This window comes from Excalfactoria chinensis, chromosome 2, assembly GCF_039878825.1.
Source record: "Excalfactoria chinensis isolate bCotChi1 chromosome 2, bCotChi1.hap2, whole genome shotgun sequence".
NCBI lineage: Eukaryota > Metazoa > Chordata > Aves > Galliformes > Phasianidae > Excalfactoria > Excalfactoria chinensis.
The window spans coordinates 78,952,187-78,973,770 of record NC_092826.1 but is presented as its reverse complement, the minus strand read 5'-3'; the positions used below and the strand labels follow the sequence as shown (position 1 = coordinate 78,973,770).

Here is a 21,584-nt window from a genome sequence, read left to right as displayed (position 1 = left end):
TTGAGGAAGAGCTTTTCAAATCAAAGCCGCTTCTACGGCCTTCTTTTTTATTTCCCCCAAGAAAAGTGCTTTCGAAAGGAACATCTGATATTGTTGTTGCAAAATATTCTAGTCTTAGAAAAATTGGGAAGGAATATCAATGGTCTGGCCTCATCCTACCACCTGATAACTGCACGGTTCTGTCTCAACATAAATGTCATCAGTAAAATATTGTTAACAGTGTGCTGGAATACTGAAGTTGTGGTTGTATGATGCGGTAAATGAGTTTTTGGTTGTTTGTTTTTTGGTTTGTACCTGTAATGTTTAGGGCAATGGCACTCTGGTCCTCAACCACAGTCAGTATAAAAGAATCATAATTCGGCAGTTTTAGAAATTTCTGCTTTATAAGCATGGAAATACACACAAAGTGCATGTTGGGATATGGGGACGTCTGCATGTGCAGGGTCAGGTTACAAATGTTTGTTCCTAAACCACACAACATGTACTTACAGTAAGAGCCCCATTCATTCAGGTCAGGGTCTGCAGCAGGGTCATATGCTGCTTTAACGTAGTCCACAAAATTGCAGTGATTTTGCCAGTAATTGCAAAAGCTGGATCCATCTGCTAAGTCCAAATCCCAATTTCACATCGTATCTTAAAATAGAATATTTGGTGTGGGAAATACCAAGAGTTGGCCATAGATTTTATATTCTTGCCTTCAGGCTGAAACTCTAGCTTAAAATAAGAGCTAAATTATTTAAGATGCTTTTCCAAAGGAAAGTGATCACTGGTAGTAATTCAAATACGATGACTTGTAATTAAGTATAGTTTTCACATTCGTTTGGCTCTGTTCCTGGAAAACTGGGTGGGTGCATACTGTATCTCTCTGTACACGTTCTTACTCAAGCAGTTGTAGGGCTCAGCTCGCACTTGCTCAGATCCTGATTAATAGCTGTTTTTTTTTTCCCTTGTAGCTTGTGCCAAGCTGCGTTTGGATGGAAAGTTGAGTTGAAAAGCACAAACAGCATTTAAAGACTAATTATTAGTAAAATAAAAGCTTGTTCACGAGCTCTTCTGCTTAAGTGAGATGGAAATTTATCAAAATGTGTTTCTGTTCTTTCCAGCTACCCAATCTCTTTAAACAAAGGGAGCGTTGTGGCTTTTTGTTTCTGGTCACTGTGCCCTTCAAGGTTTTAGATATGACAGTAGATAACATAGTGTGTACTGGAGAGATGAGTAAGCTGTTGGTGTCCCGAAACTTCCCCTCAGGTCATTGTCAGCATCAGGTTCAAAGCCTGTAGTAATGGGTTACTTGAAACAAGCTGAAATAAACTTAAATTAATTCTTTGCACGTCTGTGAGAAAGTGGAGCTGTCAAAAAATTAGAAAGACTTTCTGCAAACTCCTGTTTCAGGGCCTTAGTCAAGGGCTGCTGTGACTTCAGCATCTGCCTTTCTTTAAAGTTTTCACAGCAAATCGTATACTTTTGAATTAATTTTGTTTAATTTTGTTTTTAGAATTAGTTTTGAATATAGTAAGCATACTTTGATTTCAGCAGTAGAAGTGAAAGGATTTGATTAAGAAGTTCAGATCTACTTTAAATCTGGCTACAGAAGCACATGGAAGTGTGATTTGGAGTGAAAGGGTTCCTCATTCCCTAAACCACCTCCCATCCCAGCAGGTCTTACTTTTGCTGGTATCCTGATTTTAAAATTGGGTAAGCATCATACAGAGATGAAAAACAACATACTCAAACTGGTTTTCTAGGAAGGAAGGCTAGTCCTAAATATTGCAGCACATCAGAGATTAAAAGCGAAGTAGCTGGGTGTGTACGTCAAAAATAAGGCAAGATTTCCGTGAACTACCTGATATTTCTGCAGTGCATTTGGCAGACTTGAGGTATTTCAGAAACTGCTTGTGGTGTGAGAAGGAGCATCTTTCAACTCATATTTGGAATGCCTGGGATCCTCCAGTATGGTGAGAGGGGGAAGAGCAACAGCAAAAAACTTCTTAGAACTTCTAACTTTATCTTTGTTCCCTACCTCATTCCAGTGGTGTATGACAGCCCTTATATCAAGGAAGACTGTGTGCTTAGGTGCTGCTTTGCAGGTAGGCTGGCATAATTCCTAAGTCAGGAGTATGGGAATGAGAAATATCACCTTATATCTGTTCAGGTAGGTGTGTTCCCATTGGAAGAAGGAGGAACAGCGATTCAGGAAGAGCAGATATCAGATTTATGGTGTTTGTTGCTGTTTCTTAATTTCTATGAAAAAAAAAAAAAACAAAAAACAAAAAACAAGTAGCATCAGGCATGGATGTTATTCCTTATTTCTTCTTTTTTAACAGTTCCTTGATGTAAAAAAAAAATTGCTTGGGTGAAATTGCACAGTCATATAATCATAGACTCATAGTATGGTATGGACAGAGTGGCTTGTATCAGAAATAGTGTAGACAGCAGGTCTAGGGAGGTGATCATCCCTCTGTATTCAGCTCTGGTGAGGCTGCATCTCGAGTACTGTGTTCAGTTTTGAGCCCCTTGCTATAAGAAAGACATTGAGTGTGTCCAGAGAAGGGCAACAAAAGCTGGTGAGGGGTCTGGAGCACAAGTCTTCTGGGGGTAACAAAAGCAGCTGAGGGATTCTTTAGCCCAGAAAAGTGGATGCTCGGGGGAAGCAATTGCTTTCTGCAACTCCCTGAAAGGAGGTTATATTGAAATGAAGATTGGTCACTTTTCCCAGGTTACTAGCAATATGATGAGAGATGGTGGCGGCCCTAAGTTGTGCCAGGAGAAACTGGATATTAGGAAAAATTTCTTCTTAAAAAGAGTGGTGAGATCTTGGAACAAACTGCCTGTGGAGGTGGTGGAGTCACTGTTCCTGGAGATGTTCAACAAAAGGGTATAAGCAGCACTGAGGGACATGGTTTGTGGGCATGGTGGTGATGGGTTGATGGTTGGACTAGATGATCTTAGTGGTCTTTTCCAACCTTTATGAATCTACGATATTGCTGTTAAGCAAGGAAGGCTTTGGGTCTGGTTGTTACCATTATAAATGGAAGAATAACCCTTATGGTTTGTGAGAGTGGCGATGAACAAGCAAAAAGCAAAAATGTCTGAGATGGATGTGTTTGGCTGTGGGAAAGAGGTGGTGCCAGGCTGCTTGGAATGCAGCTACTTAGAGAAGGAAGACCGATCACCAAAGGAGGATGCTTCCTTTTGCTCGCTCTGCAGCTCTCCTCCATGCAGAGACCTGGCACACTGCCTGCTTGTGTAAGCAAGCAGCATTGCTACAAACAAGCAGGCAAAGCATGTATTATGGATAGTGTCTCCAAAAAAGCCTGTTAGAAAGAGAAATATCTTAATTCTCAAATAGCACCAACTTGTGTTCTTTGATTTCCTATGCAGAAGACATCCTCAGTCTGGCTCCTGAGGAAAAAGGTACTATTTTTCAAGCTCTGTGTCTTTTGTCTTTTCCCTTTATACATTTATGAGACTTAAAAGGATCTTCTTCTTTCTAACAGCTAACCCAATTCAAAGGAAACTCTGTGGTCCCTCTCAAAGAGAGATGGTGGCCGCTGAAGGATTTCAGGCGCACACAGTGCCAAGATGGGACTTGGGGGACATGGCACATAGCTGCTATCTGAAGAAAATGGGAAGGGAGTTCAGGCTGTTTCTTTTGAGGATCAGTTATTAAGCCTCACATCTGTGTCTTTGGATAAGGAGCGGATTTGACCCATGGTACATAACACCATAAATTACTTTGTGGTTGTCTTCTAATACAAGATACGGAAATCTGCTTTGTTGCCAGCATTGCAGATGTACAAAGAATCTACCTATTGCCTTTCCTTCTTTCATTCCATGTTAACCATGTAAGTGTCCTACCGTGTTACATTAACGCCACCACAGAGCCGTCTGTTAGTAGCATTCACAGTGTTGGTTAGCAAGTTTTTCACAGGGAATGTGCTTCAGTCAGAGAAAACTTACTTTTTTTTAGCCATAGTTCTGCATATTCTGGTCCTGTATAGGATGCATTTGGCCATGAGCCTTCATAAGCTTCAGTGTATGCCTTGCAACAGGGATCAGTTTTAATTCAAGCAATAATGTGTGGAGGAAAAGACTCTTTTATTGTCTTGTGGATGTTTTTTTAGATGCCTCACACACAGATCTCCCAGAATGCTTTCACACATCATTAGTTATCTTAATGCTTTGTCAAAACCACAGTCACCCATCCTACTTCATCTACATTTCCTTGGAAATTCAGTGCTCCCTTTGCTTCCTTGCCAAGAAGTGCATTGAGGATCATTTGGTGTGTAACCGGTTGAGTGCTCCCCTGGTGGCAAATGTCCCTAGGGCTGCACGGCTGTGTGCATGCTGGGGGGCAAGAGGCTGCCAGCTTCTGGCCTTGTTTCACTGCCTGATCTACCTAGTAGTTTCACCTGTAATTTTATTTGCATATCTTATTTATTTTTGAAAATCAACCTGTTTTTCTATAGTCCCTACAAAAAGAAAAACTGAATGAGGGGAAATTTACTCAAGTGGAAGAAGCCACTGGGTGTTTTAGCACCAAGGAAGTAAGAACCTGAAACAGACAAGCTTTTTCTCTTCACTGCTTTGGTACAAGGTATAATCAAACACATCCTTTGAGTTGTCTGTACCTTATATTCTTCTTTGATTAAGTCTTTGTTGTACATGACGATGCTTTTTGTAGCACAGATGGATATTTGGCTGTTTCAAAACGCAGTGTGTTTAAGTGGAAGTAGCATGGTCAGTCGCAAAGCGGAAGCAGCAGAGGGAAGCATCAGACATTGGAAAACCTGTTTCGTGGGCTACAGGCGTATTGTAAACATAAGAATTTCTTCCTGAAGTACATTCTCTAGCTGAAAATGTTGGTTTGTTGCTGCTGTGATTGCATTCTTTCAGGCTAGTACCAATTGTACTCATCAAGAATGTCCAAAATGATTTTCCCATGATAATTCTGACGTTGGCCATTTATGTCCCGTTATCTGCTGTCCTATTTCTGTCTTAAATAATAAGCTCAGATTTCTTCATAATGACAATTTCCTAATCTCCCCTGAAATAAATTGTGCCTTCTATGAATGTTTCTAGGAGATCTATGAATAATTGACTACCAAGAAAAGGGAAAATCCTTTTAATAGGCAATTGAATCTGATATGATGTATGAAAATTAATAAGTAGATCTAAAGCTTTAGATTTGCTATAAATAGTTCAGTGTAGGTGTACAGTGTTCAGGCATGAAGATGCTCTTAGTAGTACCAATTCCAGACATTTTTCTTTTCCAGATGTTTTCTGTATGCCTCTAAATAACGTCAGTGTATTTTTCCTAATGGTTCAGTTTGCGGTTGATGCGTTGCGGTTCTGTGTTTGAATGCACGGACACACTGAAATTGTCACATTATTCATGTCTAGGTGAGGGAGAGGATCCAAAACAAAATCCATTTAATTTTACTTTCTTTTGTTTCTTCCTTTCTGTTTTTTTTTTTTGTTTTTGTTTTTTGTTTTTCTAAATTATTATTAACTCCTCAACATCTGTTTCCTCTTTGTTATGCTTTTGCAGGCATTTGCTACAGTGGAAAAAGCCTTGTATCTTTTAGGATGGGCGTGCAATGATTATTGAAATGAAAAATATTTTACAGCTGTTGCTCTTACGGTTGCTTTTGTATGCAGCTACTGATGAGCCAATAATAAATCAGTGCAAGCCTTTCATGCCCACGCTTTTCCTTCTTTGCACAGAACTTGGATATTTTTTGCTGCTTGCTCTCCTTTGTGTGGTGGACTGCCTAGGGAGTTTTCCTGTTCTGGAGGAGGATTTTGAAATGAAGTTACTACCACGCTTCAGATCTTAATCTCCACCACTGTTTGCAGATGATTCTCTAGCAGCCAGCTGGGTCAATATTAAAACCATGCTGTGCTGCTGAAAACCCCGCAGCCATGTCTGTATCAGCATTTCCAATTTCTCGTATCTGGCGTTCAGAAATTGACTGTAAATCGAGTTCCCTGTGGGGAAGAAAGGGTATAAGCAGCAGTGCTCACCGAGCTTCTCACCCATCTGGCTGTGTTGAGCCCATAGGGCTGAGCCAGACACGGGTACAGGGGATGCTTGCAGGAAAGGCAACCGCAAGCACAGGAGGGAAGCGGTAGTTTTGCGTTGGTGCTCATTGCCAAGCTGCGCTGCTTTTGATGAGCTGTGTAGGGCTGGGAACCAATTACATTGTTATCTTGGTATCCATGCTGCAGGCACTTTTTTTTTTTTTTTTTTTTTTTTCCTTAATAAACAATTTGCCTTGTTTAATTTCTGTGCTGCCTATGTTTGTATTCTCTTTTTAGGAACTTGTGTTATTGCCTTTTGTCAGCCATAGTTGTAGTAATACATACATTAATGTGGTTAGGCTTGTACCTGGGTGGTTGTTTTATTTTTTTATTTCCTGTGTGGTTCCCAATCCCTCCCTTGATTTGCATCTTCCCAAATTAAAAACTAACTCCACAGTACGGTTGCTTTTGCTTTGATCACTGTGGCCATGCAGAAGGGTTGCCCCGTCCTTGGAGGTGTTCAAGACCAGGTTGGACGGGGCTCTGGGCAACCTGATCTAGTAAAGGCGTATGTTTGGTGGCCCTGCTAGGCAGGGGGGTTGGAACTACATGATCCTTGAGGTCCCTTCCAACCCGGGTCATTCTGTGATTCTGTGATTCTGTGGTTGCTGGAGACAGCAGCATTGTGGTGACAGTGGCATTCTGATAGTAGCTGTCTCAGCAGTTCTCTGGCTTGTTCACCCTCAACTTTCCCATCTCTATTTGTTTCCATTTCAAAGGTGGCCTCCTTCTTAGGAGGGTTTATTTTAATCAAATGCACGTGGGTGCCTGGCTGTGTTATTTATAGGTCTGTGTGCCAAATGCAAAGTGATCTGAGCCACAGCTTCTGAATAAGTTAGAGGAGATTCCAACTCAAGGTGAGGGCTGTTCCCACTGTTTAACTCTGTGCAGGCAAAGGGATGTGTTGTCTGCATTCAGGAGTGAGGTAACTCATGATAGGTTTGTGGAAGTTTTGCAGGTTGTTTATGTATGGGCAGCGTACTGTCACGCATTGAACACTGGAATATAGAATCATAGAATCATTTGAGTTGGAAGGGAGCCTTCCAACTAGCTGGACATCTAGCCCAACTTCCCTGCAGTGAACAGCAACACCCACAGCTATATCAGGTCGCTCAGAGCCCCAGCCAACCTGACCTCAAGAGTCTCCAGGGATGGGGCAACCATTACATCTCTGGGCAACTGTTCCAGTGCCTCACCACCCTCACTGTAGAAGACTTTTTCCAACCTCTTTTAGTTTACTATATCCAATCTCCAGAGTTATAAATGCTGTTTCTTGCCTCTAGCTCACTCTCCCCCAATATGGATTTTTTGGTTTTTTTTGGTGGTTGGTATGGCTATCTGTGTTGGAAGGTGTGAGGTAGATCTTGCATTTTGTCTTCTCTTCTGGTGCTGTCTCTTACTGTCATTAGGACACAGTGACCATCGTTGGCCAGGCTATCCTTTCTCAGTAATGGTCTTATCCACTGCCTTCTGTAAGGCAGGAAAGCAAAATTAAATAACCAGCCCGTGGCGTCCTTCATTTCTTGCTGCTCTGGGCTCAGGGATGCTTGCTTTCTCCTACACAGATATACTGCAACCATGTATAAGGTTCAGTTTTGGAGAACCTGGGCTGACCTCCAGCTGTGCTCTCCAAGGAGCACAAACAGGCTGGCCACACGGGCACTGTACACTGGGACTAGAGTAAGCCCTACAGGGTGCAGTGATGTGAGCAGGCAACCAGGGCTGCATCAGGGTAGCTGCAGAGCAGAACAAATGCCTTGGCCGTGCATTCAGCTCTGCTCTGTGCAGGAAGAGCTCCTTGCTCTCAGTGCTGATGGACCCTCAACCACCCACCCCTTGCATATTTAATGTAGCCAGATGTTTAATTTAGCAGATCCACTTCCTACGTTTATTTATACAGTAAAAATAAAAAATGTGTTGCAGGCAGCTGGGCACTTGACATCAGCTCACATTAAAGCAGAAGAAATTTCAAGATGAGAAGCCTGTGGTGCTGGTTCTTCTCTTACAAATACTACCTCTATACCCAGGCTGATGAATGCCTTTTTACGCATTGAAATGAGATCTGTGTTTCTTTCAGAGGCAAATTCTGAACTGTTCAGGCATAGCTGTACACAGATGCAGATATCCCCAGCAAAATAAAAGCTCATTATGACAAATACAATTTTACAGGCTACAGAAATTAATGGTGTATTTTACTGGCTTGTGAATGTGTAGAGGAGTCCTGATGCCAGTGGTTTTTCTATGAATGCAGCACGTACCCTGAGTGGAGATTTTTCCACTGAAATGTGATTGTAGGGGTTGGGATTTTTGTTGTTTAAGGGCAGTGCAGTACCACATAACCCTTGGAAAACCAATTCCCTTTCAGTCTCTGTCAGGCTGTGCACTGCAGAGCAGATGTCTGGCACCTCACCCGCTTGGAACTCAGGTTGTTTTGTCATCCAGCACTTATGAGCACCAAGCATTTCCTCTCCTTTAAACGAAGGTAGCTTTATTTAGAAAAGAGCTTGCTTTCATCTATTTTTGCTCTCGGTAGAAATGGAATTCCTACTTCCACATGGAACATCTGGTGAAACTGTAAATGTGAGGAAGTGACTGAAGAAGTGGTTCAAGTGAAGTGTTGCGTATTGCATGGTTTTCTGTGTGTTTTATCTTGGCTTAACTATATAGGAAAATCCTGTAAAATAAGGAAACAGTGGCAATAATAGAAGCTCCTGTTCTTAGAAACCTGAGCTTAACATTGCTTTGTGAGAAATAGATGGCTGACAAAGACGCTAGCAGTGCTGCAGAGGGTGTCTGCAAGTGTCATGCAAGCAAACAAGGTGGTCTAAAGAGACTTCTTGCTTTAACTTTCCCTGCAGTCTCATGCGGGAGCTGTCTCAGATTATGGAAGCATGGGCTGAGTTCAGAGGTCAGAGAGCTGTAGCGGCCTCTGTCTGTGCTCTCCCTGTGGAACTTGTGGGCCATGTGTCTTTAGACATGCCTGCTTTTTCTCATTTTGACCAGCGAGCTCAAAGGTAATGAGGCAAGGCAGGTTGTGGCAGTCTTCATCCCATGTAATGTTAGCCATTTAATTTTACCACCACATGTTCTGATCCTCACATCTCATAAAGTTCCTTTAATCCCTCCTCCAGACCTCAAGATGGCAAAAAGCCCTTCCTTCTGAGACTGCACTTTGAATAATGAAAACTGAAAAGGAAAATAGTAGATTTGTTTTTTCTCCTGTAGTCCATAAATAGCATAGTATGCCTATAGAAGCTTTGTGTTTTGCAGCTTTATATTGTATTTTAGTTTACTGTCTAGAACCTGTAGTTCGGAACAGTTCTGCTCTTTATTTTTATGACTCTTGTGTTACTCTTCCTTGCTTACTTGCTTATTTTTGCCTTTGGCTTGGAATTCAAGATGTGTCCCATTTATAAGGCCCTCTGAGCTTTATCCTTCATTGTGCAAGCTTTGGAGTTCAACTTAACAAATACAGATGCTCTATGGCGGCACCCTCCACATGTCTGTCATAGCTGAAGGGTTTACAGCACTGTCAAATGTCTTTAGTTTTTTCCTTTAAATTTTGATTAGAAACATCACTCAGCAAGACGGAGCAGCAGCTCACATTTTCTCTGCTTCTGTAAACACATATAAATGGAAGTGAAAATTAGTTTTTCAAAAAACATCTACGCTGCTTTTAAGTAAGAGCAGATCTTATGGATTTAGTTATTCTTTGCAGGCATACAAACCAGATTGCCTTTTAGATATAGATCATTGGTGAGTACCTTCACTGAGAAGGCAGTACTGGCAAGGGTCACCCAGAGAAGCTCTGGATATCCCATCCCTGGAGGTGTTCGAGTCCAGGTTGGATGGAGCCTGGGGTTGCCTGATGTAGTGCCAAATTTAGTGGTTAGCAGCCCTGTCCATGGTGGGGGGGATTGGAACTAGATGAACTTTGAGGTCCCTTCCAACCCAAGCTATTCTGTGGTCTTGGTAAAATCAGGATGTTAAGTACGGAGTGGTTTTCCTAATAGGACTATGCAGCTTAAAAGTTGCATTGGAATCTTTTTGCTAGTTGGTCCAGTGCTGCCTCTGGGGAGCTGCTGGTGTCCCACCACTGCCTGGGGCCACTGAGGAGGTCTTGTGGGCAGGGAGTGGCAGGGCCATCAAAAAAACAACCTTTTTTCTCCCATCACTCAGTGCTTGTCTCAGGGATGGATATACCCATTGAATTTACCACGTTCCTTTAAGTGGCTGGGTATGACTGCAGAGCAAAGGGTTTGCAGTTTTCAGTCTGAGCTGAAAACTGAGCTTAGCTCTCATAGTTCTCCAGTTCTGCCTTTTCTTTCCTATCTCTTTACTGGCAAGAAGATCAAAAGGAAAATTTGGAAACTTTGACTTAACTATTCCTGTTGTGTTAAGCAACAGGGTGATTTGTTTGTAGCTTAGTATGGGAAGACACATGGAAAACTTCAGAACAGGCAACTAGCCCATGAGAAAGGGCTCTTATTAACTTGAGAAAACAAGTAAACTGCCTCTAGCTTCTGCTGGTAGCTGGAAGAAGCTTGTTTGTGAGAAACTGCTTTGTAGCTGTAACTAGGTATCCTTGCTTATCCTGATAACGTCATACTTTATTGTCTCCCACTGTTATGTATGTGGCTGCAGTGCTAAGGAGCATGTGGACATCTTGCTGACCACCATGAGTATCTGCAGGGGGAACCCCAGGGCTGCCCCCAGTAGTGAGGACTTGGTGGAAGCTGGCCACCCCCAGTAATTTGAGTGCCTCTTTATTAAACTTGTGAATGGTAATTTGTCTCCATGTACTTTCTTTGACATCAGTAAACCTTATGCAGAAGTGCTAATGCTTTTGCATTACTGAAGGAAAGCTAACATGATGAGCTGAGAACACTATATCTATAGTTCCATCGTTTCCCACACCCTACTCCCCACCTTCCCATCTTCTTTCTTCTTCCCAGTCCCCTTCTCTGTTGCACCAGAAGGGTGGTAAATGCAGAAGGGACACCTAACACCACATGCTGTGCAGTGCAGGCACTGCCTGCAAAAGGTACACCATGTCAAAGTCATGCTGTCAACTGTGAGCAATCCATGTATTGTTGTACAAATGTTAATAGGATTGTAACTGAGATGTTGCTTGCTTTTTGCATTTGTCTTCAAGGCAAACGCATGTCAAACAGCAAAACTTAGTAGAGATACAACCTCCCTCGAATCGCATGACCTTACTGCTGCACAGTTGCACACAGGCAGGTGAGATCTGTGCCAGGTCTCCTGGCATTGCCTCTGCCCATAGCTCTTAACCTGCCTCTGGCTTTTCACCACCAGAAGCAGTGAAACACAGCTCAGTCATACCCACTGTGTGAAATGCGTGAGTAAAGAATTGCTTGGAAGTTGATAAGGAAAGGTTAAAGATTAACCTCCAAAGGGCAGAGGAGTGCATGTATATATCTCGACAATTCTAATTGCAGTTGTGATGCGTACGAAGTTTGCTAACACTGTCGAGAGAACAAATGAAAAATCCACTTCTGCGAAGTGCAGCTGGATTCTTTCCAAAGAGCTTAGTTTCTTTTAAATGTTATTTTATTAATTAGTTCAGCAATTCGTTCTGGTTTTGTTTGGAACAAATCAGCAAGTGTTGCCATCTTTTAAACTCCGCTGTGAGGGACAGAGTTGAATGAAAGAGGTTTTTCACTGCTGAGAGCCAGCGTCCTCTGCAGGCCCTTCTTCTGCAAAGGGACATCTCTGTTAATCTCTGTGAAAGGGGGTTATGACGAAATGTCAGCTTTCTCACTTCCAGTTATTACAAATGAACAGGGAGCGGTGATGTTCTGCCATCTGTTCAGCAGAAATATCCCACTTTTACCATGGTTTTATCAGATTATATTGGTATTTTCCCCTGCTAGGACTAGCCTGCTTGGATTTTACATACAGTTAACTAACTCATATGTTTTTCAGAGATCCTACCCTTGGAAAACTTCAAATCCAAGTGGATGTTCTTGGATGGACTGTTTTGGTATTGTGTGGGCATACATAGCAGAGCAGTTTATGTGGACGTTTTAATGCCAGTAGCTCTTGTACTGTTCTTCATCCTCAAGTCAGTCACTCTAAGGAGTTCCACTTCCTCAGTTGCCATGAGGGCATTTTCATTCTGTGTCCCTTTCTTTGCCTTCCCCTGATCTGTGTCAGTTTTCAGCATTGTTTAAATTCTCCAACAAATACAGGCACACAGTTCCCTCATCGGAAGCATAAAAAAAGAAGAGAGAGATTCTCTGATGCTTCTTGCGCTGTAGTTTTTGTTTCAGCTGCTTTTTTTCCTCCCCATCAAAAAGATGACAGTTGTGATTTAGAACCTGCCAGAAGAAAAGGGGCCAGCTGGCGTGAACACAGAGGTGTTAGGTTTGCAAAATAGTCATGTGATCAGCTGCATGCTTCCTTTAGAGCAAGCCAACATTCTGGAACAAGGAAGAATGCAACAATTCTAGGCTATCTTACTCTGGGGCAAAAATAAAAACAAATACTGATGTGGTTTTGGAAAGTCTGAGGTGAGGACAGGAGGTTATTGGGCTGACCCATTTCTTTTATGGGGAGAATTCAGGAAATGCTGAGCCTTGTGTTGGCTGGATGTTGGACAAGAGGTGTTGCCATCTTGGTTGGTGCCGTGTGACTGCATATTGCAGTGCTCATAGTGGCAGAAGTTGGGTATTGAGGTTGGAGGGCGCTTTGCCTAGTGGCATCTGTAACAGTACACTGGTGGCTGGACTCAAAATGAGCACGTAGTGTGGTTTTGGTGAGAGAGAAACCCATTCAAATGAGTTATTTATCTCCTAGCTTAGCCTGATGGTGCCAGGTGCATGCCCTGACCAGGCGTAGGGAGTGCCACTATGTATGTAATGAGATGTGACTGGGCTGCCCATCACAGTCTTAGAATCACAGAATTGTGGAATAGCCTGGGTTGTATAAGGACCGTATAATGTTCTAGTTTCAACCCCCCTGCTATGTGCAGGGTCTCCAACCACCAGACCAGGCTGCCCAGAGCCACATCCAGCTTGGCCTTGAATGCCTGCAGGGATGGGGCATCCACAGCCTCCTTGGGCAACCTGTGCCAGTGCGTCACCACCCCCTGAGTGAAAAACCTCCTCCTAATATCTAACCTAAACCTCCCCTGTCTCAGATTAAAATCATTCCCTCTGTCACCTCAGGATACATGTTTGCAAGTGGCTGGTTGGATAGTTAAACACATTCATTGGGTGTAAATGGTGGCATAGTGCATGTTTAAAAGAGATGGACCCTGAGATATGTGGAAAAGTACTTTTGAAGGAACATCGTTGCCCTTTCCCATACATTTTAGGATAGCTTTTGTCCTGTGCTGTATAGAAAGAAAATAACCCCATTTCTCTTACTTGAAGTTTAGTCTGTTACAGCTCTCTTTGCTTGACAACAGATTGAATTTCTCCAGAGAGGAAATTAGATTTTTCCCTTTTCTTTCTCTCCATCTCTGTCGTTTGTTTACATGAATTGGCTGATTGCGGTGTGTGCGATAACCTTTCCTTCCACATTCTGCTTTATTTGCTGTTCCTTAATAAACTGTATTTACACACACTGCCTCCTTTTAGCTGCTTCTGGTGACAACCAAAACGATCAAGAAAAAGCACTGTGTCTAAACTGAGCCAGGAGTGCCAGCAGGCTTAACCTGTGCTGAATTAGAAACACGCTGATTGAGGCAAGGAGAGAATTGAGCTCCTGAGTAGGGTGTGCGGCACTTACGAGTTTGAGTCTGTAAGTGCCTGAAAATTTGGATATATATGCAGGTATTTGGTGAATTTTATTCATGTATTTATTTTTCCCCTGGCAGCCAGCTGCAAACTTAGAAGTCTTGCTGGGGAGTTATTAATAGCTTCTGCTGTAATAGTATCTGGTAGTCTAGCCATGGGCTGGCATGGGGGCTGTGTTCCTCTAGGAACATCCAGCAGAATTATCTGCTCCCAGCTGAGGGCAAAGGAAGAGGCCCCTGGGGTTTGAGAAAGCTTGGTGGGAGTTGTGAAATACAGGGCAGTAGAATGGGATCACCTCTCAGCACTCCCCAGGATCACTAGGTGCTGGAGTGTGCCGCGCACAGAGAGTTTATAATGCTACCGACACTAATGATTTCAGGTGCCCTGCATTTTACACCTAATTCTACGCTGCCTGAGCTTTCCCTCTGCTCACCTTGTAATGAGGGCTTTGTTGCAGAACTGACTGTTCTCCTCCCTTTTGAGGTAAGGGTTGCATCGAGAGCCCTTGGAGTGTGGGAACTAAGACCTTTGGGTAGATAGCAATATGGTGAAAACTGCCAAAAGCTGATTTTCTTTTTCTTTTTTCTTTTCCTCCCAGCATTTCTTAAAATACAATATGAAACTGAAAATAAATCTGTAGTCAGACCATCTCCTCAAGGATTCCTTTTTTTCAGTGGGAAGCAACAGCCCAGGCTTCAGGTGTTTTTCCTTGGCCGTTTTCTCCAAGGGATTATCCTATATAATTACAGCCTTGGCAGCTCATAGACTGAAACTGGGAGGGGAGAGAACACTGCAAAGGCACAGAAAGCGGTTAGCTTGTGGTTTGTAATGTACCTAGTGTATGGACTGCATTGAGAGAATTGCTTTGTGCTTTGGGACCAGAGACGGTGAGTGAATGCTAAAGAGTTCTTCAGGCAGTGTGACTTAACCTCTTTTCCCTCTTGATGTATTATTTGCAAATGGCTTACTGCTTTTTCTTCTTTTTGGTTTTTCTTTTTAAAATGAAAGTCTTTGCTGTTCATCCTTGTGCTAATGTCAGCCTTTGAGAACAAATGAGGGTCTTTCTGAAATCTGAAGCAGGAAGTCTATTACCAGTGCGCAAGGCTAAGACCAAGCAGGAAAGCCTGGTCATGGCCCTTAGTCCCTTCCCAGCCTGCTTAGCAGGTTTGGGACCTTGTGGCTGTGTGAGCTGATGTCAGCCCAGTGTTAATGTCGTCCTTCCTCCATAGTTGCCTGTGTGTCCATCTCCTCTGCAGAGTCTCCCATGAGCTCACTCCTCTCACCTGAACCATGACCTGAGCTCTCTGCCCCCGGCCTTGTAAACCTTGCTGGCCGTGCAGGGCCATGTGGTGCAGTGGTGCCCTTTTCTGTAAATCTGAGCCTTTTTGGTGGGCTGTTTGGATGGCAGTTAATTTGGGAATGGAGCAGTCTAGAGCCCTGTTGTCTTTAGCCAGCTGTATCTAGGTTTCCAAAAATGATTTTAAAAAAGAAGTGAAAGCTATTGGGACTAATGGTTGAAGACAAATGCAAGCATGAGATGTGCCATACTTCTTCTGCTTAATATCCCTTCCAGACCAAGCCAATGTATGATTCTATGATCTAGAAGGATTAAAACATCCCAGGAGTGTGTGTTGCTCTGTTAGGGACCAAGCAGGGCCTTTGCTGGTGTGCTAGAGGGTAGAGGAAGAAGGTTGGTGTGTGAATCAGCAGTGGAGTTTTGAGTCCTCTGAAATCTGTCCTTCTGCCCTCATAGTTAGCATGCCAAAAAATGTTCACTTGAATGTCCTTTTCTTGAGCTCATTCTTTGTCATTGGGAGCAGCCAGCATTGGTGCCATGGTTCTTATTCCCTTGGCTAATATTTGAAAATATTTCCATTTCTCTGTTCTTTTTTTCCCTCTTGGTCATGATAATTTATGACCACGGCCGTGTTCGTCACATTTTTTTTATACCTTTAGGTTTCTCTTTTCTCCTTCCACCTGGGTGAAGTCGCAGAAGGGCTGTGATTGACATGGTGGATGTCTGCCAGCCCCACACTCTGCCTTCTTCTGGTGCCTGCTCATTTGTTCCTCTCACACGTTATCGCTATGGTCTTGTTCATCAGTAGTTGTAACACTTGTCGTGGGGGTTACTGCATGAGGCTGACCGTAGCAAGGTGTCTGTCCCTGGTGCTTTTCCCTCAGTGCCTGGGGATATCTCTGTGCATCCTGCATGGTTAGCCATGGGGTTACACTGAGTGCAGCACACAGCCACCAAAAATGGTTGGTGCCCCGTCAGAGGGACATGGTTCACATTGTCTCTCTGTGTGGCGGGCTTGCAGACTGTAAGGTTAGTGTATGCCATGGGTTAACCAGTATTCATTGATTTGCTTATTTCCCTAGTGGAATGGCACCAGATAGAGTTCCAAAGCAGAATTCTGCTTTTCACTTCTTTGTCTCCCATCAGAGTGTGGGCCATGCACTGAAACTCATGGTGTTGTGTCTCGCGTTTGTGGTGCTTGCAGAGCCCACACCTGCATCACATGTGGTGAAGCAATTGCCTGTAGGAACACAACTACAGGGCAAATAAGCAAAGTCTTTTCAGTGCCTCTCTCCTTGCCCACACAGTGTTTTCCAAGAACAAACAGATGTGTCCAGGAGTTTATGATACTGGTGGCCATTTCCATGGTTTGTGTGTATGTTAAGGGTTTGTTTGACTCTCTACAGTCAGCAAGATATTTGAGTTGCAAACCTTTTTGCTGAAGGGGAGAGCTGGAGTTTTCTCACTGGATTTGCCAGAGAGCTGATCTCTGTCTTTCAGTGATTTCACATGAGTTGGTAATATCTCTTGTGGGACTGGGTGAGCGCATCGCGGCCCTGGTAAGAGCATCAATCAGGAAGCCCTTGCTAGTCCTGCATAGAGGTGCTGCAGTGTCTTTACTGACGGGGCTGGAAAAAGCCTGACCGCTAAATGCTTGCTAAAAACAGCAGCACTGAATATTTTATTGTATCACATCGAAGGCAGAGGTTGTGGAAAGTCAGTAGACTGTCCTGATGTGTAGAACATTTCAACAGAGATGCGATATTTCATTTAGGCAGAGCACTTGCTGATGACGCTTGAAGGTCATGCTCACCCAACTACTGCAAGGACTTTTCTTCCCCTATCCAGTTCTTCCAGGGGAAAAGGCAAAAAAGGCTTGTGATTATCCAGAAGAGAAAACAGATGCCAGACTACCACTGAGGTGATTTTCATCCTATCCAATGACTGACTGCTGCACGTGGAGTTACATGCATTATGCTCCAGTGACTCCAAAGAGCATAACTTCCTTATTTTCATGCCTCTTCCTGACGTCATGAAGAAGTTGTTCTTGTCTCAGTGAATTTTTGTTATCTCGTGCTAACCTGAGCAATGCAATTGAAATGCCAAAGTCTCACCTATCTAATGCAGACTTCCTGTTTCTATAGCAACGGAAGTCATCCTTGCACTTAGTGGAGGCATACTGGAGCATGAGAAACTGCGACTTCAGGGTGTAGGAAAGCAAACAGAAACATTTGTGCTTGAAGATCAGGAAAAGAAAATACAAGTGACCTCTTGGCACAATTAAAGAAATGGCTGAGGCTTGGAATATTTCATTAGTAAGATTGAAGCTGTATTAGTATCATAAGAAGTCCTGTGTTTTAATCTCATTTCCCTAATTAAAATGTAAAAGCCCTTTATAGCAAATGAGAGTCTTTGAGGGTTTTTTCTCCCCCTTCATTTTCCAGAGCTGTTGTGTTTCTGGTTACACTAATGAAAATTTGGGCTGCCTCACAACCGATGTGTTTCCCTTTTGTGCTGGTAGAAAAGCATCAGTGTTTTTTGTCACTGACCGAAAGAAAAGGAAACAAACAGCATGTGGTGCCTAATCCTATATTTGATCCGCAGGCGGCCAGTTCCTGGTCAGTGGGTTTAGATCTGTGTTACAGAGATAAGTGCTGAACAAGCTACAGATGAGAAAGTGAATGAATGAGCAGCTGTCTCCTCTTCCTATTGTCTTATGGCTTTTCAAGTACTATTTTAACAACCATTAAATCATAATTTAAAATAACTGTAGGAAACATCCCAAGGAAAAACACCAGCACTGACAGCAACACATCATGAGTGTTTATGAGCTTGTGTTTGTGTATCAGCATACTGATAAGTACTGCACAACAGTCATGGCAGGTTTATTGTACTTGGTTATTAATCTGTGAAAGTGAATGTAGGCAAGTGAGAAATATGACACAGGGGGTTCTATGATATTCCTACTAGCGAAAACATTATTTATGTTTGGATATATTTTAAAAAGGCAGTCCAATTTTAATGCTGTTTCTTCTGGGTATAAGAAAAGAAAAAGAAAAAGCTGCCTTTTTGATAAATTCATCTTAGTTTCTCAAGAATAAAGGTAGCCAGAATTCAGGATTTAAGGAAGCTTTTAATCTACTGGCATCACTTGTCACTGGGCAGCTGAAACAGCCGGTTCTAGCAGTGATGGTGGTTGTTTGCCCTACAACAAAAGGAGGGATGGGAGACAGGATAAGGCAGATACAAGGCTGTCTTGTTTGAAAGTTGATCAAGACTAGTTATTATGAAAATAAAAACCACACCCAGAAACAATCCACTCAGCAAAATCCGACTTGAAACCAGCTGACTTGCAGCATGTTTAGCTGTGAGAAGCTAGCATCCCATAGGAGCTGGGATCCTGCTGAGAGCTGTGCTTTTCTGCCTCCAGCAGACTGACTGGGAGGTGTCTGCTGTCTTTGAGAATCGCAGTAAGGCTCTACATGAAATCTGTGGATCACCTGTCATCTTCTAGTCTCCTTAAATATACATACATATATATATATGTATGTCTATATGTATATATATATATAGTTTTTTGGGGGGTGGAGGCATAGGCTGACAGTCAGAGATGCAGCAGGTCTGCAGGAGATGCAGTATGTTCATGGAAGTTGCGCATGTTAGCACCACAGCCAGCTGCTAATGAGCTTCCCTTTTGCTGCAAGGGTATTTGAAGCCCAAATACGTGAGGGAACAGGATTTATGGGATGGTCAAAGGTCTTGACGCTAAGTCTGTGGAATTTCATGAAGCTGGGCTGCCTGCTGTGGGGAGGTGCTTCTGTGGGGGTCTGAATGCATTGCATGTGCTCTGTGTTTCAGGGATAGAGCTCTGCCCTCCTGCACATCGGTTCATGATCACCATGGTGGCAAGCTTCATTGAAATGGCGGGGCAGTTCCTGATGCCAGGGCTGGCTGCTCTCTGCAGGGACTGGCAGGTCCTCCAGGCTGTCATCATCTGCCCCTTCCTACTGATGCTGCTCTACTGGGTGTAAGTATTTCTTCCCTCTCAGGTCAAAGGCAACACAAGTTCCTAGTGCTGGACTTGAGAGGTGCCTGGATATAACGGTGCTTCTCCATACGTCTAGATTATTACCTTGTTCTTCCACTCACTTTGTGTGAAGTTTTGGCTGCGGAGTAAGAAGAAATAATGTTGCAGCTTACTGTAGTAGCCATAAGTTTTACATGTTGATGTGTCAGGACTCAGTAGATGAGTATTCTGTTGGGCAGAAAGTTGTACTTAGTAATTTTTCTGGCAGTAGCTTCCACTTTAGAGATACAAAAGGATGTGTCCCAGCCTAACTGCTTCAACTTGTGGCTGCACAGCTCGGTTTTCTCTTTAAACCTGCACTGTGGTTCTGGGCAGTCGCTGTTCATTCCTTTGGCCTTGGTTAAGCCCATCTAGGTAAAAATAACACACCTCTGCTCATGAGTATTACAACTGGGCCCAGTGTGTGCACGAGGTGGCTGGCTCTGAGCCTCCCTGCTAGTTGTTGCCCAAATTAATGTGCGCCAGGCTGGCAGCCATGTAGCCAACCTGCACTGGGAAGCACTCCCACAGGTCGCTTCTCTTTTCTGGCTCCTTGTCCTCCTTCACTGCCAGCCCTGTGGGCTGTGATTTGGCAAAGGGTTCCAGGCCTGGTGCTGCCTGTCCTGGAGAAGTGGGGGGGGGGGCCTCTATCCTCACCAGAACTTCATAAACCTCCCAAAACCGTGTATTTTTGCTTCTGTCTTAAGAGTGACACACAGTGGTGGCATAACATAGCAGAGACTAGTGAGAGCAGGGTTGTACAAAACCATAACAGTGAGAACAGAGTAGATAATTAAATTTAAAGTAATGCTGGCCATGTTTAAATGTATAGTTGCTATAGACTGGAAAAGGAGCAAGTTGTTGGTTGTAACACCTAACAAGTTGCAATGTGTAAGAACTTGTTATGATATGTGACACTTAAGTTCTACGTTTTTTCTGTTCTTGGGTAAAGATGGAGTTCTCATCCATTCATCACCATTACCCCATACGTAGAAATCTCTTTGCCCGTCTCTGAGCTCACATAAGTAGACATACTACAGCTTGGGCTGAGGGCAAAGAGCAGCTCAGGGGAAAGTTATAGGTCTTTTATAGGATAATGACCTCTTTTACCTTCTTGTTTTCCAATATATAATAAGTATTTTGCTGGTGATACCTTGATGTTGAATAGCCTAGAACGTTGCTGATGTACAAGACTGTTTTCCCAAACCTGCCACGTGATGTACACATGCAAACGGAAAACTCTTGCAGTTCTATTCCCAAGCCTTGTGCTGGGATCCCACCATCTGAAGGGCGTTATATCCACCAGTGGATAGAACCCAGTGCAGTGCTTACTGATATCTGTGTCCAAGCAGAAGGAAGATGTCTAATGAACATGGTAAACAGGATGAGCCCCCAGTAGTTTTCTGGAAGAAGCAGCGTGTTCCCCACATGGCTGAGGCAAAATCTCCTGCATTTCCTCTGAGAATTCAACAGGGACCTCTTCACAAGGGATTGTAGTAATAGCAAATGCTAGAACTTGTTACCAAATCTGCAAGAGGTTTGTGGTGTTTTTGCTGGGCAGGATGGGCAGAGAGCACAAATTAATCCCGCTTAGATGATATGTGATATGATAAACAGGCCAAGCAGCAGAATTTGCATTGCCTGGGGTTTTTGCATTTGCTGAAATGGGCTCTGCTGTGGTATGTATAAATACATCTAAATACACTCACATACTTTATCTGCAATGAAGTTCTTGCTAAGGGTGAGGTCCAAATTGCAGTAACCTTAAAAAGTAGTAACCTAACAGTACAATCAACTGCTCCACTGCTTAGAAGAGCTGGGGCTGCATTTGCAGCAAGGGTCGGTGCTTTGTGAAGGAAATATGAGTTGTACCATATATTTGAAGTTAAAAGAAGCTGATAAATCCATTCTTAGAAAGGTCTTTTGGAAAATGAGTGAAAATGAGGACAAAGCAAGAAGGAAAAAAAGACGCCCATTCTGAAAGTATCTGTATTGATGGAAGTGTAGGGCTCTGGTGGGGGTGGTTGGTGGGTTTTTTTGAATGGTTTTTGTTTTTTATTTTTTAGATCTTTATTTTGTGTGGCTTTTGTTCATTTGATTGATTGTTCATTTTAAATGAAAAGAAAATGAACTTAGCTGAAAAGGAAATAAGGGAGAATTAAGCTGGAGATTCAGGTGAATGGCAGCGCTTGAGGGAAACGAGCAGATGAAAAATAAACTCTTTTAAAAGATGACTGTATGTGCATTTGTGTGTATGCTCGTAAGGCAACTCAATTAACATCAACTTGTCTTTACTGGGAGAAATTTTTATAGCAGCTACTGAACTTTATCTGGCGTACACACCATATTCACTCGTATAAGAGAAGGCCTT

General features: G+C 43.1%; 1 protein-coding gene across 3 annotated transcripts in view; it reads left to right on the top strand.

The window, feature by feature from the left end:
- SLC22A23 (solute carrier family 22 member 23) overlaps nucleotides 1–21,584 on the top strand; it is a 94,760-nt gene that overhangs the window by 47,931 nt on the left and 25,245 nt on the right. For all 3 annotated transcript variants that reach the window (XM_072328383.1, XM_072328384.1, XM_072328385.1), the window contains exon 4: nucleotides 19,006–19,174. In XM_072328383.1, coding sequence (XP_072184484.1) covers nucleotides 19,006–19,174 — 169 coding nt within the window. The remainder of the gene's footprint in view (nucleotides 1–19,005; nucleotides 19,175–21,584) is intronic.